This window comes from Oryctolagus cuniculus, chromosome 2 (genome assembly GCF_051225735.1).
Source record: "Oryctolagus cuniculus isolate XC-2025 breed Fujian yellow rabbit chromosome 2, ASM5122573v1, whole genome shotgun sequence".
Classification (NCBI taxonomy): domain Eukaryota; kingdom Metazoa; phylum Chordata; class Mammalia; order Lagomorpha; family Leporidae; genus Oryctolagus; species Oryctolagus cuniculus.
Window position 1 is genome coordinate 171,022,063 of NC_142868.1, and position 15,886 is coordinate 171,037,948.

Here is a 15,886-nt window from a genome sequence, read left to right on the forward strand (position 1 = left end):
AGATAATTATACTAATAAAAATATGTGGCATCAGTTAGACATTTACTTGTAAATAATTTTGAAATAATTTATTAAATATACTTTATTGTGTTGTTTTACATAGTGTGTGCTATTTATTTTTTTGCTGGGAATTTCACCAAATTCTCTCTTATCTAAGATGAAGATGATATGGAAAAAGAGTCCTGTGCTATATTAGGAGAAGGAGGTGACAGCGGTGGTCTTGTTCCTGGAAAATCTCTTGTGTTTGCAACTATGGAGCTGTTGATGTTCATTTTAGTACGTCATATGCCACACCTCAGTACCAAGATGTCGGACTCTCCCAGTCACGTAGCCGTTAAAACGCGACTCTCGGAAGAAAGCGCTCGTTTGGTTGCAGCCACAGTTACCATACTCTCTGATTTACCATCCCTTTGTTCACCTGCTGGTACAGTATTTAGAAATATTACAGTAGACAAAGATAAGCTTGCCTGTGATTTTAAGCATGGTTGTGATTTATTTTTCTCTTCAATCTCAAGTGTGAAATGAGAAGTTGGTCTTCCTTAAGGGTTTGTTTACCTTTAGGAGCCTATAAAGAGTAAAGATTCAGAAAAATCAGGAATCTGAAGTCCTCTTTTCAGATAAGTTTCAAACAAAAGAGAACTGCAGATTGGAGAAAGACATTGACTGTCAGCAGGTGGCTGTAAAGTGGAATTACCAACCTCTTTATTCCTAATCTTGTGCCACTCTTGAGCATCACTGAAAAACTGAATGTCAAAGCAGAGTGACAGCCGATTCTTATGAGTAACTAAGAAAATTATGTGTAATTCTTAAAGATAATAGCTCTCTGCAGGGGCTGAAAAGTTATTGTAAGGAAAAATACTCTTTTCTCATATCTTACCTGGAAGGTAAAATCAGCATCAATTATTATATAGGCAAATTTCAGCTCAACACAATGAATACCCTTCTAACTCTTAGAGGTACCCTATGTATGGGAAAATTATAAATTTTTCATTATTAAAGTTTTGCAGGCAGAGGCTACAATGACTGCATCTGAGATTAGGGAAGGGATTCTCTCATTGATTTTGATAACCTAAAAGGTGGGTTTTTAGATTTATTTGTTTGACAGAATTACACAGAGAAAAGGAGAGATACATAATGCTGACCCGTAAAAGTTTTTTCAGCTACGAATTTTAGGGTCCTTTCATTTCTTCTTTGGCTACCCCAAAAGTCTTTTTTTCTAAAGATTTATTTTATTTATTTGAAAGGCCTAGTACAGAGAGAAAGGGAGGGAGAGAAAGAAATCTTCCATCCTGGGGCCAGTGCTGTGGCGTAGCAGATAAAGCCACCACCTGCAGGGCTGGCATCCCATATGGGCGCTGATTCGAGTCCTGGCTGCTCCACTTCCGATCCAGCTCTCTGCTATGGCCTGGGAAAGCAGTGAAAGATGGCCCAAGTCCTTGGGCCCCTGCACCCGTGTGGGAGACCCGGAAGAAGCACCTGGCTCCTGGCTTCAGATCGGCACAGCTCCAGTTATTGTGGCCAATTGGGGAGTGAACCAGCGGATGGAAGACCTCTCTCTCTCTGCCAAAAATTTCTCTCACTGTGTAACTCTGAATTTTAAATAAATAAATAAATCTTAAAAAAAAAAAAGAAAAAGAAATCTATCCTCTGGTTCAATTCCGAAATGGCTGCCATGGCTGGGGCTGGGCCAGGCTGAAACCAGGAGCTACATCTGGATCTCCCACATGAGTACAGAGGACCAAGGACTTAACCCATCCTCTACTGCTTTCCCAGGCATATTAACTGGGAGCTGAATTAGAAGTGGAGCAGCTGGGACATGAACTGGCACCCACATGGAATGACAATATTGCCGCTGGGGGCCTTTTATTCCCCCCCCCCCCAGTAGTCTTTTCATTTACCTGGCTTACTAGTCTGACTTTAGTCACTGAGGGTTGATTGCATGTTTTAGAATTGCTGTAAAAGCCCTCAAGTTAATCAGATGATTCTTAAAGTATATTGCAGTGGCTGCTTCTATTTTTCTATCTTCCTTTCTGATTTTCTTTATTAAGGGCATGCAGTATTAAATAAATGAAATAATGGAGGTAATACAAACAAGGCTGGTGTAAAAAGAAAATATTAACTGTGTCTTCTTTAAAATAGTATGACTCTTTCTTTCTTGTTTGTTTTTAAAGATTTTATCTATCTATTTTAGAGGTAGAGTTACAGAGAGAGAGAGAGCTCTTCTGTCTGCTGGTTCACTCCCTTAATGACTGCAGTGGCCAGAGCTGAGCTGATCTGAAGTCAGGAGCCAGAAGCTTCTTCTGGGTCCACCATACAGGTGCAGGGACCCAGGCACTTAGGCCATCCTCCACTGCTTTCCCAGGCCACAGACAGAGAGCTGAATGGGAAAAGGAGCAACTGGGACACAAACTGGCACCCACATGGGTTGCCAGCGCCACAGGTGGAGGCCCAGCCTACTGTGCCACAGCACTGGCAATATAACATGAATCTTTCATATTTTCCTTTTCAAACACTGAATTATAGTAGTAGTAATGCAGTAAATTTTATATGAAAACAAGGAAAAGTAATACTAAGCCACAAAATATAAACAATGGAAAAAATTACAATATTGGAACTGCAATAGTTACGAGGTAATCTGATTTGTTTTTGTTTCAGGATGTATGACAATCCTGCCCACAGTTCTGTTTTTAATTGCAAGAATATTGAAAGACACAGCGATAAAGTCTGCAGATAATCAGGTTCCTCCACCAGTCAGTGCAGCTCTTCAGGGAATTAAAAGTATTGTGACACTTTCATTGGCCAAGACTGAGGAAACCCAAAAACAATGGACAGCTCTGATTCGTAGCACTCTTGCATGCATCCTGGAATATTCTCAACCAGGTAATCTAATGGAGTTGTAAAATTTAATCTTTTAGGATATCTATTGGCTAATTATTTGAATAAGCTTGTCAGAAAATAGCTATGTTACACTGAATCATCTTAAATGTTTTAGTCACGTCTCTCAGATATGAACTTTAATATCCCTTTCTACATTGTTAACTAAACGCACTTTTCTTAGAATTTAGGTACAAATAAAAAGACCCAGAATTGACAAGCTCTGATATATTTATGTTTACTTCAAGTTGTTTCAATAAAAGATAAAGAAAAGAGAGTAAAGTGAAGTACTTGTCCCTAGCCTCACGTTTCACCAACTGGAACCACAATCTGGGTATTGATATATTTCTTTCTAGGAATATCTAAATATCTAGACACTATTAATAGTTATCACCTATGTTAATAAGTACACATATATTTTAATATGTTTATGCATTATATAGAGAGTGTAATAAGTAACTAGGAGCAATATATAGTATTTAGATTTATTAATATGGACATATATAAGGCTTTCTTTTAACTCATATAGTTTTCTAGCACATGTATTGTCAACAATTATTCATTGTCCTATTAATGGATATTTTTGCTATTTATCATTTATCCAATTAGAAACATTGCTTCAGAGAGCATTCTTTTTTTTTTAAGGTGTATTTATTTATTTGAAAGACAGAGGTAGAGAGAGATTCCATTCCTTCCTCTGGTTCACTCCCCAAATGGCCACAATGGCTGGGCCAGACTGAAGCTAGGAGCCAGGAGCTTCATCTGGATCTCCCACATATGTGGCAGAGACCCAACTACTTGGGCCATCTTCTGCTGCTTTCTCAGACACATTATCAGGAAGCTGGATTGGAAGTAGAACAGCAAGGACTTGAACTGGCACACTTATGGAATGCTGGCGTTGCAAGTGATGGCTTAACCCACTACACCACAGTGCCAGCTGCAGAGAGCTGTTTTGTAAATTCATCATGTACACTTGCTATGAGACATTTTCTAGGACATACACCTAGAAGTGAATATGAAGGTGTTTTCAATTTTTATTTTATCAAACATTGCCAAATGGCTTTCCAACATAGCTATGTGAATTTATACTCCATCGACAGCATATGATAATCTCTATTTCCACACATCCTCAGTAATACCTGATATTGTCAGACTTTTAAATTTTGCTATCATACTATTTTTTTAAAAAATTAAGCTCTTTTTAAAAGATTTATTTTATTTATTTGAAGGACAAAGTTATAGAGAGAGGTAGACAGAAGTCTTCCATCCACTGATTCACTCCCCAGATAGCTGCAATGGCTGGAACAGAATCAATCCGAAGCCAGGAATTAGGAGCTTCTTCTGGGTCTCCCACGTGGATGCAGGAGCCCAAGGAGTTGGGCCATTTTTCGCTGCTTTCCCAAGTGCATTATCAGGGAGCTGGATCAGAAATGGAGCAGCCGGAATTCAAATTGGTGCCCATATGGGATGCCGGTGCTACAGTCCAAGGCTTTAACCCGCTGTGCCACGGCGCTGGCCCCATGATACTATAATTTGCAGTGCTCATTTTCCTGGTGAATTTAAGCATTTTTCATGTTTATTATTAGGGGAAATACTTAACACATGTTTCTTCGGTGTTTGGCTTTTTCTCCTGTTTGCTGTCTGTTGTAAAAAAAAAAATAGAAAAGAACTAAAAACAGACAACAATAATCTGGCTCTCATTATTGCTAATCTTATCATTATTAATTTTCCTGATCTCTTTGAGAATATATTGAAGTCTTCATGACTCTTTACTCTTTTTTTTTTTTTTGACAGGCAGAGTGGACAGTGAGAGAGAGAGAAACAGAGAGAAAGGTCTTCCTTTGCCGTTGGTTCACCCTCCAATGGCCGCCACGGCCGGCGCGCTGCAGCCGGCGCACCGCGCTGATCCGATGGCAGGAGCCAGGAGCCAGGTGCTTTTCCTGGTCTCCCATGGGGTGCAGGGCCCAAGCACCTGGGCCATCCTCCACTGCACTCCCTGGCCACAGCAGAGAGCTGGCCTGGAAGAGGGGCAACCGGGACAGAATCCGGCGCCCAAACCGGGACTAGAACCCGGTGTGCCGGCGCCGCTAGGCGGAGGATTAGCCTAGTGAGCCGCGGCGCCGACCGACTCTTTACTCTTAAATACTTCATGGATATCCTAAGAACATGACATTCTTTTACATAACCACAGAATTATCAAATTTATGCAATTTAGCTTGGATACAGTGCTTTTATTGTTCATATGCAAGTTTCTCCAGTTGTCCTAATGAACTTCATAGAACATTTTTTTCTTTAGTCATTTTGTTGCTTTAGTGTCCTTTTTTGACAATGAAGATTATTTATTTAAAATTCTTTTTTAAATTTTTTTAAAGAATTATTTTATTTATTTGAAAGACGGAGAGAAGTAGAGCCAGAGAGAGAGAGAGGTCTTCCATTCCGCTGGTTCACTCCCCAAATGACTGCAACAGCCAGAGCTGAGCTGATCCAAAGCCAGGAGCCAGGAGCTTATTCTAGGTCTCCCATGTGGGTGCAGGGGCCCAAGGACTTGGGCCATCTTCCACTGCATTCCCAAACCATAGCAGAGAGCTAAATCAGAAGAAGAGCAGCTGGGATTCGAACCAGCACCCATATGGGATGCCGGCGCTGCAGGCTGGGGCTTACCTGCTGTGCCACAGTGCTGGGCCCTTCAAATTCTTAATTTATTTGAGCAGAAGAGAGAGAAAGAGCATGGCTATCTGCTGGTCCACACCCTAAATGCTCACAACAGCTGAGATTGGGCTGACTAGAATCTGGGAGCCAGGAACCCAATCCATTTTTTCCATATGGGTGGCAGGAACCCAATTGCTTAAGCCCTCACAACTGTCTCCCAAGATTTGCTTTAGCAGAAAGTTTAACTTAGGAGCCAGAGCCAGACATTGAATGAAGGCGCTCTGATAGGAGACATCAGCCTCTTAACTAGTAGGATAAATGCCAACCCATTTGGTCTCCTTTAATCTGGGACAGTTTCTCAGCCTTTATCTTTCATGACATCGGTGTTTTTTTTTTTTTAAGAGTACAGGCCATATATTTTATAGAATGTTCTTCACCTTAGATTAGATTCAGCTTATGCATTTTTGACCAGAACACTGTAAAAGTTACATTCTTTCCCAGTGCATTATGTAAGGAGACATATAATGTTGCTTTGTCCAATTAATGGGAACCTTAATTTTAATTACTTTTTTAAGATGGTTTTTACCATGTTTTTCCATATAAAGTTGCCATTTCTTCCTTTTATGATTAATAAGTTATGTGTGGGGAGATAATCTGAGAGTATCTCAGCTGTCTATTCCCCAGCCAACTTTTACATAGTATTTCTAGCATCCATTTTGCCTGAATTATGTATTACTATGATAGCTTCAAATTATTAATTTTCTAATCTGTAATTTATTCCTTTTAAACTTATTAGCTAGCATTCTACTAAAAGGAGAAGCCTTCTTTTCACTTTCCCTTTACTGTTGTAATATTTACTATCAGCAGTAGAGACTGATGATGGTTTTTTTACTTAAGTTGGTCCATTACTATTATTTCAATATGTCCTCATTAATAGCAAACATCTTGTGTTTTCTCTGTTTTTATTCTAGAATTATTATTTTTTTTTTTTTATTTTTTGACAGGCAGAGTGGATAGTGAGAGAGAGAGAGACAGAGAGAAAGGTCTTCCTTTGTCGTTGGTTCACCCTCCAACGGCCGCCACGGCCAGTGCGCTGTGGCCGGCACACTGCGCTGATCTGATGGCAGGAGCCAGGTACTTATCCTGGTCTCCCATGGGGTGCAGGGCCCAAGCACTTGGGCCATCCTCCACTGCACTCCCGGGCCACAGCAGAGAGCTGGCCTGGAAGAGGGGCAACCGGGACAGAATCCGGCGCCCCGACCGGGACTAGAACCTGGTGTGCCGGCGCCGCAAGGCGGAGGATTAGCCTATTGAGCCGCGGCACTGGCCTTATTCTAGAATTAGTTACTTCTCCAAAAACTCTTAGTTCCTTGTAGTAGCGAATCATATTTAGGTGCTTCATCTTAAAATCACAATTTTAAAATGATATGATAATTTTCTGACTGAAGATTGCTTGAGATATCACAAACTCGGAATAAGAGATTGTTCTCGTTCTACCTAGAGTAGTATTTCCACTATGTAGTTGTCAGATGTTTTGCATTTATGACTCAGGTTATTATAAATTACTTAAATCCGTCAGATTTTACATCTCTTTATTTCCTTAACTTTTTTTCTTTATGTTAATGGACTTCTAGACTGTTTCTTAGAACTTTTTATTTTAGGAAAACTTAATATATCAACCATGTTCATAATCCTAATAAAGTATTGATTATTATTGGGTGTCTAGAGTTGTCAGATTAACCCAAACTATTACATAAAATGCTGATAAGTTTAATTGTTGAAGCAATGAGAATCACAAAATACTTTGGGGCTCTTATATGTTTGATAGTATTGTTCTTTAGAATAAATGTCCATATTTCCTGTATTCCTAATTACATACTGTATTTCTTTTAAGTTAATGCTGTATCCATTCTTGAATAAATTATTGTAATAGCAATGTTATTTTTCCTGTTTGTTTTAGAGATTTATTTATTTATTTAAAAAGTAGAGTTTAGTTTTTGCTTTTTTAAAAATTTTTTTATTTGAAGGCAAAGTTAGAGAGAAGCATAGAGAGAGAGAGATCTTCCATTTGCTGGTTTTCTCCCTAAATCACTGCAATAGGCAGGACTGAGCCAGGAGCCTGGAATTCTATCCAGGTCTTCCATATGGATGGCAGGAGCCCAAGTGCTTGGGCCATCTTCCACTGTTTTCCAGGCACATTAGCAAGGAGCTAGATGAGAAGTAGAGCAGACCCGGGCTTGAACCCATGCTCATATGCGATGCTGGTGTTGCTGGCCCCAATAAATTCTTTAAAATTGTTAGAACACTGTCTTCAAGATATTGTACAAAATTTTTTTCTTTAATGATTGTGTGAGATTTATAGTTTTTCATATTTATTAAATGGAAAGATATCACTAAGAAAGTCTACCTTGGATTTTTAAGTTACTTAGAATATCTTATAATAATTTACCTTTGTTGCAAGGAGAATGAAAATTTTTGATCCACCTGCACTCCACAGAAGTTAAATGACTTTTATTGTAATGTTATGTTTCCATGTGATCTTTTATATTTTAATTTTTTTCCATATTATTGTTCTTATTAGGATTTTTTCCTGGAATTTTTTTTCCAGTAATATTGTATCTTTTAGAATACTAAGGAGGACTTCTGGTAAAACATTCCCTGTTTCTCTTCATACAGTTATTTGTGAACTGTATTAGATTGTACACACATTGCTATAAACGTTGAAGAGAGAGAGTTGTTTTTCAAGATTAAAATTCCAAAATGCTTTAGAAACAACACACTGCTTTCATTTTTCCTTTTCAGAAGATTCAATGCCTCCACCTGATGAAGTAAGCATGCTAACAGCCATTGCACTCTTCCTGTGGTCTGCTAGTAGTGAAATAATAGGAGTCCAGTCATTACAGAATGGCTGTATGAACAGATTTAAAAATGCATTAAATTCATGTGACCCATGGGTAAGTTATACTTAACACAGATATTCTATTTTATTAAGAAAATTTCAGATTAATTCATTAAAATACGTGATGTAATGAAAGCTCAAGTATTTGTGGTATGGCTTTTAAATGGAAAAGCTGGAAAAGGTCCATGAGGTTAAACACTAGGAGAGACAGTATGTTTATTCACATATGCAGAAATTCTCCAGCACTCGAGTATTTAATTAGCCTGAGGTCACATTGCTAAAGACTTTACATGAGTCTGTGATTATGTTTTCCAGTGTTTATTTAAGTGACATCAAGGGCATTAATAGATATATTAGTTTGTGTTTTAATGTACCTCTTGGAAACTAGTTTGTCTAGAAAATAAGTTTTGTTGCTTCACAGTGTCAGTGTCTAAACTGATGATTCTTAGACCTTCTGTACAAGAGTAAGAAAAGCAGTTTATAAATATTTCTGAACTCTACCACTATTTTCCTGAATCAGTCTCCAGATTTGTGCCTCAAGGATGTCTATTTCTATACTATTTCCTGGATATATCTGATGTCCAGCAAGGTTTGGCAACTTGTATTCTACCAAAGCACTGAAGCAATTTTTAATCTGTCATTTGTTCCATATATTGATGGACCTTCCTTCCTTTAAAAAAATTGTTATGAAGTCTTTCTCTAATAACCAGATATACTTTTCTTTCTAGACTAAGTTGGTACAAGCAGTCATTTCCAGGAAATCAAATCAAATGGGTTCAAAGTATCTAAGCAGTGTACTTTTGTAGTTTTATTTCAGATCATTCAAATAATTAGCCTTCCTTCCTAAATACAAGGGGGACTCGGAAAGTTCGGGAGACATGTACATTCTCTTTTTATTCTATTTTTTTCACTAACTTTTTGAAGCCTAATTTTGGGAGGGACAATTATACATTAAAAGAAAAATTTAAAACAGAAATTGAAATTCCTGGTTCCTGTTTTCTTCCACATTGTAGAAATATATAAATTATGTAAGTGTGGTGATTTGGTAATTTACCCAAAGTGTTTTTCTTATTAGTTTCTTTACAATTTTATTTACTTAGCTTATTGAAAGTTCTATTTTTCTACATTTCTTTAAGGCAAAAATGGCATTCTATTTTCATCCTGCTGTATCACTTCTTTTCAATGTCTATTAAGATGCAATGTGATTTAGAGTAAGTAAGAACTATCACATGTTAATTGATAAAATGATCTTCTTATACAGGTTCAAGCCAAATGTTACCAGCTGCTCCTCTCCGTCTTCCAACATTCCAATCGTGCCCTTTCTACTCCCTATATCCATTCATTAGCTCCAATAGTGGTGGAAAAGCTGAAAGCTGTTGAAAGAAACAGACCAGCCAGTAACACAGAACTTTTAGCTGTTCAAGAAGGAATAAAAGTTCTTGAAACATTGGTTGCTCTTGGTGAAGAACAGAACAGTAAGTATTTTCTTATAAAAGGCCACTAAGTCCAAAAATGAAGATCTGTATTACATATCTTTTTGATATTAGACACAGGCTTTTATAACATAAACATTACTAAAGAGCACTTAATATCTGAAAACATAATGTACTTGCTTATGTTACTAACATAATGTATGAGTTGATTTATATTTATTTTTTTATGAGCACGAAGTAAGTGAATTACTGATGGCATTTCAACACTGTGTCCTTTTAAGAACTAGGAAACATATGGATATTTAATAAAGGTTAAAAATCATGTTCTAGTATTTATAATAGAGGTACAAAAGCTTTATAACAAATATAGCCAGAGTAGTATTAATATCAAACATTATTAAAATACCTCATTTAATACTTTAAATTATTAATTTTTATAACATGAAAAACTATACATATCCATCTACTAACCAGACTTATGTAGCTTCATATGTACTTTATTTCCTTAATGCTTAAGTCTTGATTTCATCATAATTAAATATTTGCCTTTACATATATTATTATAATTATAGTAAGACTATACTTTTTTCCACTTCTTTTTTTAAATATTTTAAGCATTCTTTTTTTTTTTTTTTGAGAAACTTGATTAACTTTAAAGAAGAACCCAAGAATGATACATCTTTTGCGAGCACTTAGACATAGTATAACTTATGAGACATAAGAATATCCTTCACTTAATACACTAAAACGAAGTAAATCTTTGAGAACAAGTTTTACTATTAACTCTCATAATAAAACTCTGAGTACAGAGGTTCTACATGGGAAGTTAGTGCACAGTGACTCCTGTTGTTAATTTAACATTTAACACTCTTTGTATGACTTCAGTGATCACCTGAAGCCCCTGACAATGAGCTGCCAAGGCTATGGAAGCCTTTTGAGTCCACAAATTCTGTCAGTAGTTAGACAAGGCCATAAGCAAAGTGAAAGTTCTCTACTCCCTTCAGAGAAAAGTACATCCTTCTTTGATGACTACTTCTTTCCACTGGGGTCTTTTCACATAGTAAGACTATACTTTTTACACTAGTATTTTATGATTGTTACATTTTTTCAAGTTTTAAGGATCTTAAATAAATGAGATGAACATACTGGTACATACTATCTGTGCATTCATTTTTAAAAATTTCTTTCAGATAAATTTCTAAAAGTGAAATTTTAGAATGAAGGAAATGTACATTTTTAGGACCTTTACTGTGTGTTGCCAAATTGCCTTCCAGATAAAAATTGTATCAATTTTTTATATGCTCTTTCTTCTTCTCTTGAAAAAATTAGGATAAGTAAAAGAGGCATTTGAAAAGCTATTATAATGGCTCTCCTAAAATTATAATGCAGAACTATGATAATGGAAGAATGCAGGGATGAATGTGACAGAAAATTTATTTAATGATTAACTGTTTAAAGAGAAGAAAAAAAGGTCAATATTACTTTGTTACATGGAAGTGATATCAAAACTGGGAAAATCATGAAGAAATGACTGTTATTAGAAGTTAATGAAATTGGGCCGGCGCCGCGGCTCAGTAGGCTAATCCTCCGCCTTGCAGCGCCGGCACTCCGGGTTCTAGTCCCGGTCGGGGCACCGGATTCTGTCCCGGTTGCCCCTCTTCCAGGCCAGCTCTCTGCTGTGGCCCGGGAGTGCAGTGGAGGATGGCCCAAGTCCTTGGGCCCTGCACCCCACGGGAGACCAGGAGAAGCACCTGGCTCCTGTCATCAGATCAGTGCAGTGCGCCAGCTGCAGCGCGCCGGCCATGGCGGCCATTGGAGGGTGAACCAACAGCAAAAGGAAGACCTTTCTCTCTCTCTCTCTCTCTCACTGTCCACTCTGCCTTAAAAAAAAAAAAGTTAATGAAATTACTAATATTAATGAAAACTAAAATTACTAATAATATACGGATTATTTGAGTCTAAATTTTATGTCATTGGCTGTATTTGACAACTCAACATAATTTTACTTTACTTTTTTTTTTTTTTTTTTTTTTTTTTTGACAGGCAGAGTTAGACAATGAGAGAGAGAGAGGCAGAGAGAAAGGTCTTCCTTCCGTTGGTTCACCCCCACAAATGGCTGCTACGGCCAGCGCGCTGCGCCGATCCGAAGCCAGAAGCCAGGTGCTTCCTCCTGGTTTCCCATGCAGGTGCAGGGCCCAAGAATTTGAGTCATCCTCCACTGCCTTCCCAGGCCACAGCAGAGAGCTGGACTAGAAGAGGAGCAACCAGGACAGAATCCGGCGCCCCAACCGGGACTAGAACCCGGGGTGCCCGTGCTGCAGGCAGAGGATTAGCCAAGTGAGCCGCGGCACCGGCCTTATTTTACTATTTTATTAAAATATATTACATATTTTATTTATAATTTTATTTTAGTAAGATGAAACTAAGTCTTTCTCATTTTATAAGTCTAGCACTGAGCTTATTACCATTTAGTATTTTTTTATAGAAAGCTTTTATTTAATAAATATAAATTTCTTTTATATATATATATATTTTGACAGACAGAATGGACAGTGAGAGAGAGAGAGAGAGAGAAAGGTCTTCCTTTGCCTTTGGTTCACTCTCCAATGGCCGCTGCGGCCGGCGTGCTGAGGCTGACGCACTGCGCTGATCTGAAGCCAGGAGCCAGGTGCTTCTGGTCTCCCATGGGGTGCAGGGCCCAAGCACTTGGGCCATCCTCCACTGCCTTCCCTGGCCACAGCAGAGAGCTGGCCTGGAAGAGGGGCATTTCCATTTCAGGCATGGAAAGCCAAGACACTGTGGCAAAAACTGACCTAAATGAAAGATCTCTGCGAGCAAGATCCCAGTGGAAAGAACGGACCATCAAAGGAGGAGGTACCTTTCTCTGAAGGGAGGAGAGAACTTCCACTTTGATTATGGCCTTGTCTATATAATGTCAGAGTTTGTGGACTCAAAAGGCTTCCATAGCCTTGGCAGCTCATGACAAGAGCCTTGGGTGATCACTGCCATCATAAAAAAGAGTCAGTTGTTAAATCAATAACAAGAGTCACTGCACACTTGCTCCCCATGTAGGACCTCTGTCCTTAATGTGTTGTACTATGAGAATTACCGGTAAAACTAGTCTTCAAACAGTACTTTATACTTTGTGTGTATGTGTGGGTGCAAACTGTTGAAATCTTTACTTACTTTAGAGTTGATCTTCTGTACATAAAGATAATTAAAAATGAATCTTAAGAATGGGATGGGAGAGGTAGTAGGAGATAAGATGGTTTGGGGATATAAGGACGGGTGCGGGGTAAGAACCACTATAACAGTTGTACTTTTTTTTTTTTTTTGACAGGCAGAGTGGACAGTGAGAGAGAGAGAGAGAGAGAAAGGTCTTCCTTTTGCTGTTGGTTCACCCTCCAGTGGCTGGCGCACCGTGCTGATCCAAAGCCAGGAGCCAGGTGCTTCTTCTGGTCTCCCGTGGGGTGCAGGGCCCAAGCACCTGGGCCATCCTCCACTGCACTCCCGGGCCACAGCAGAGAGCTGGCCTGGAAGAGGGGCAACTGGGACAGAATCCGGCGCCCCAACCAGGACTAGAACCCGGTGTGCCGGCGCCACTAGGTGGAGGATTAGCCTATTAAGCCACGGTGCCTGCCAAAAGTTGTACTTTTGAAATTTATATTTATTAAATTGGCCGGTGCCGCAACTCAATATGCTAATCCTCCACCTTGCGGCGCCGGCACACCGGGTTCTAGTCCTGGTCGGGGCACCAGATTCTGTCCCGGTTGCCCTCTTCCAGGCCAGCTCTCTGCTGTGGCCCGGGAGTGCAGTGGAGGATGGCCCAAGTGCCTGGGCCCTGCACCCCATGGGAGACCAGGAGAAGCATGTGGCTCCTGCCATCGGATCAGCGCGGTGCGCCGGCCTTGGCGGCCATTGGAGGGTGAACCAATGGCAAAAGGAAGACCTTTCTCTCTCTCTCTCTCTCTCTCTCACTGTCCACTCTGCCTGTAAAAAAAAAAAAAAAAAAAAAAGGAAGATGTCTGTCTGTCTGTCTGTCTCTCTCTCTCTGTAACTGCCTTTTAAGTAAATAAATAAATCTTGGAAAAAAAAAATAAAGAGCAATATCACCTTTAATTAAAATATAAAAATGTATATACCAGAGTGGAGTTGTTGATTTAGAAAGAAAAAGAGATTAGCAAAGTAGATTAAGCCTCCAAATAAATTCATTTGAAAGGGCTTAGAATTTGTGTCATCAGACATGAGTTCTTGTTGCTTAACCCTAAGGTTTATATATTTCCATATATCTGAGGAATTTCCCCTCACTTACTTGGAGTTTGGGAGGCGATCAAATAGTATAACATCTGTATTACATTTCCACCTAAGAAAGAAAGCAACAAGTAATTTCAAATATTGGCAAACAAATGGTTTTCTGCTTCCTGTCCCCTCTTCCAACATCTTGATTCTAACCTTAAACACTTGATAATCTTACTCAAAATACATTGGACCAAATGGTAATTTTAAAACATTTTCTTCCTTTTTAACTTTCTAGCCAGCAATGTTTTATAAAGCAAATGAAAAGTAAAGTTCAGAAACTTAACCTGCCTGCTCTCCAACCCTACCATGTGGCTTGGGCATTAAGTAAATATTTAACATTAATTATGAGTTATCATTGAGGTCTGAAATAGGTTGCATGTTATTTACTTTTAATTTACTCTGCAGTAGTAATTGCCTAGGTTTTAGATTAAAGTTTATCGGAATCCTCAGACTCATCATCCTTTCTCTCTGTGTTTTACAGGAGTCCAGTTACTTGCTCTCTTAGTTCCCACTTTAATCTCTTACCTGCTGGATGAAAATTCTTTCGCCTCAGCAAATGCAGCTTCCAAAGATCTTCATGAGTTTGCACTCCAGAATTTAATGCATATCGGACCTCTGTATCCTCATGCTTTCAAGACAGTAATGGGGGCTGCTCCGGAATTGAAAGTACGTCTAGAAACTGCTGTTCGAGCAAGCCAGGCTAGCAAAGCCAAAGCAGCTGCCAGGCAGCCGGCCCCTGCCATACATTCTGCACCGACTATTAAGCTGAAAACGAGCTTTTTTTAAACTTGCTCTTCCATTCATGTTTATTTATATTGTGAGCTAGCACCTAAGTAGTGTTAGCCACTGTATCATTTCAGGCTGTGGGTTCTGTTTTATTTGTATATTGGTGTTATAGTGCTTCCGAATAGGTTAAGTGAAATAATGCTCACCCCACATACTGATTTTTAAGGAATGAATTTTTATCATGTAGTGAATATGTTTTCATTTTTATTCTAATAATGTTTCTCTTTTATTAATTTATTTTTTAAACCCTGAGCCATGGTCTTTTAAATTCTAAAAACATAATTCTATCATGTTGTTGGGCAGCCTGTAGATATTGTTAGGGAATATAAGTCAAGCTTCAGCATCTGTCACGAAAAAAATTCAGCTGAAAAACAAGTAGGTTTTAAATTTTGAAATAAATTGCAAGATATGGGAAGTATCTGTTTTGTGGTGTATATACTATGAATAAAATCACATTTTGTAAGCATTTCCCCAACTGTCCTTATCTTTCTGATGGATGTTTTTACTTTCATATTAAATTACTAAATTATGCTTGTGTATATTTTAGTTGTTAACAAAATTCTCATTTATAGGTCCATTAAAATGTTTCAAATGTTATATAATGTTCGGCGTTTTTTTTTTTTTAATAGCCTCAGTTATATTTTGTAATTACACAGCCTCAAGTCTGACTATGATGGTTAATTTTGTTCATCAAATATTTATTGAATGCCTACCGTGTATAAAGCATCAAGCTCAATGCTGCAGGGGATACAAAAATGAATTAGTCATAATTGTAGTTATCCCATTCTCTCATGTAATGCTTATATACCACAGCAAATAGGTAATAGAAAAAGGAATGTTTACCACAGCATTTAGCAAATTTTAAACACCAAATTTTACCAGACTGTAACATAGACTGTATCATTAACAACAGATTATTTTTCTGATCATTCAAACTTGTGTAACT

The 15,886-nt window shown here is 38.3% G+C and overlaps 1 protein-coding gene across 9 annotated transcripts in view; it reads left to right on the top strand.

Annotated features, from left to right (window-relative positions):
• The window catches only part of HEATR5B (HEAT repeat containing 5B), a 119,503-nt gene extending 103,966 nt beyond the window's left edge, over positions 1–15,537 (top strand). For all 9 annotated transcript variants that reach the window (XR_016230478.1, XR_016230479.1, XR_016230480.1 and 6 more), the window contains 5 exons: positions 158–424; positions 2,656–2,880; positions 8,326–8,477; positions 9,684–9,897; positions 14,636–15,537. Coding sequence is in view for 6 of the 9 variants with exons in the window: in XM_051842984.3 (XP_051698944.3) it covers positions 158–424; positions 2,656–2,880; positions 8,326–8,477; positions 9,684–9,897; positions 14,636–14,940 (1,163 nt within the window). In the remaining 3 variants the exon portion in view is untranslated. The remainder of the gene's footprint in view (positions 1–157; positions 425–2,655; positions 2,881–8,325; positions 8,478–9,683; positions 9,898–14,635) is intronic.
• Positions 15,538–15,886: the final 349 nt, after the last annotated feature.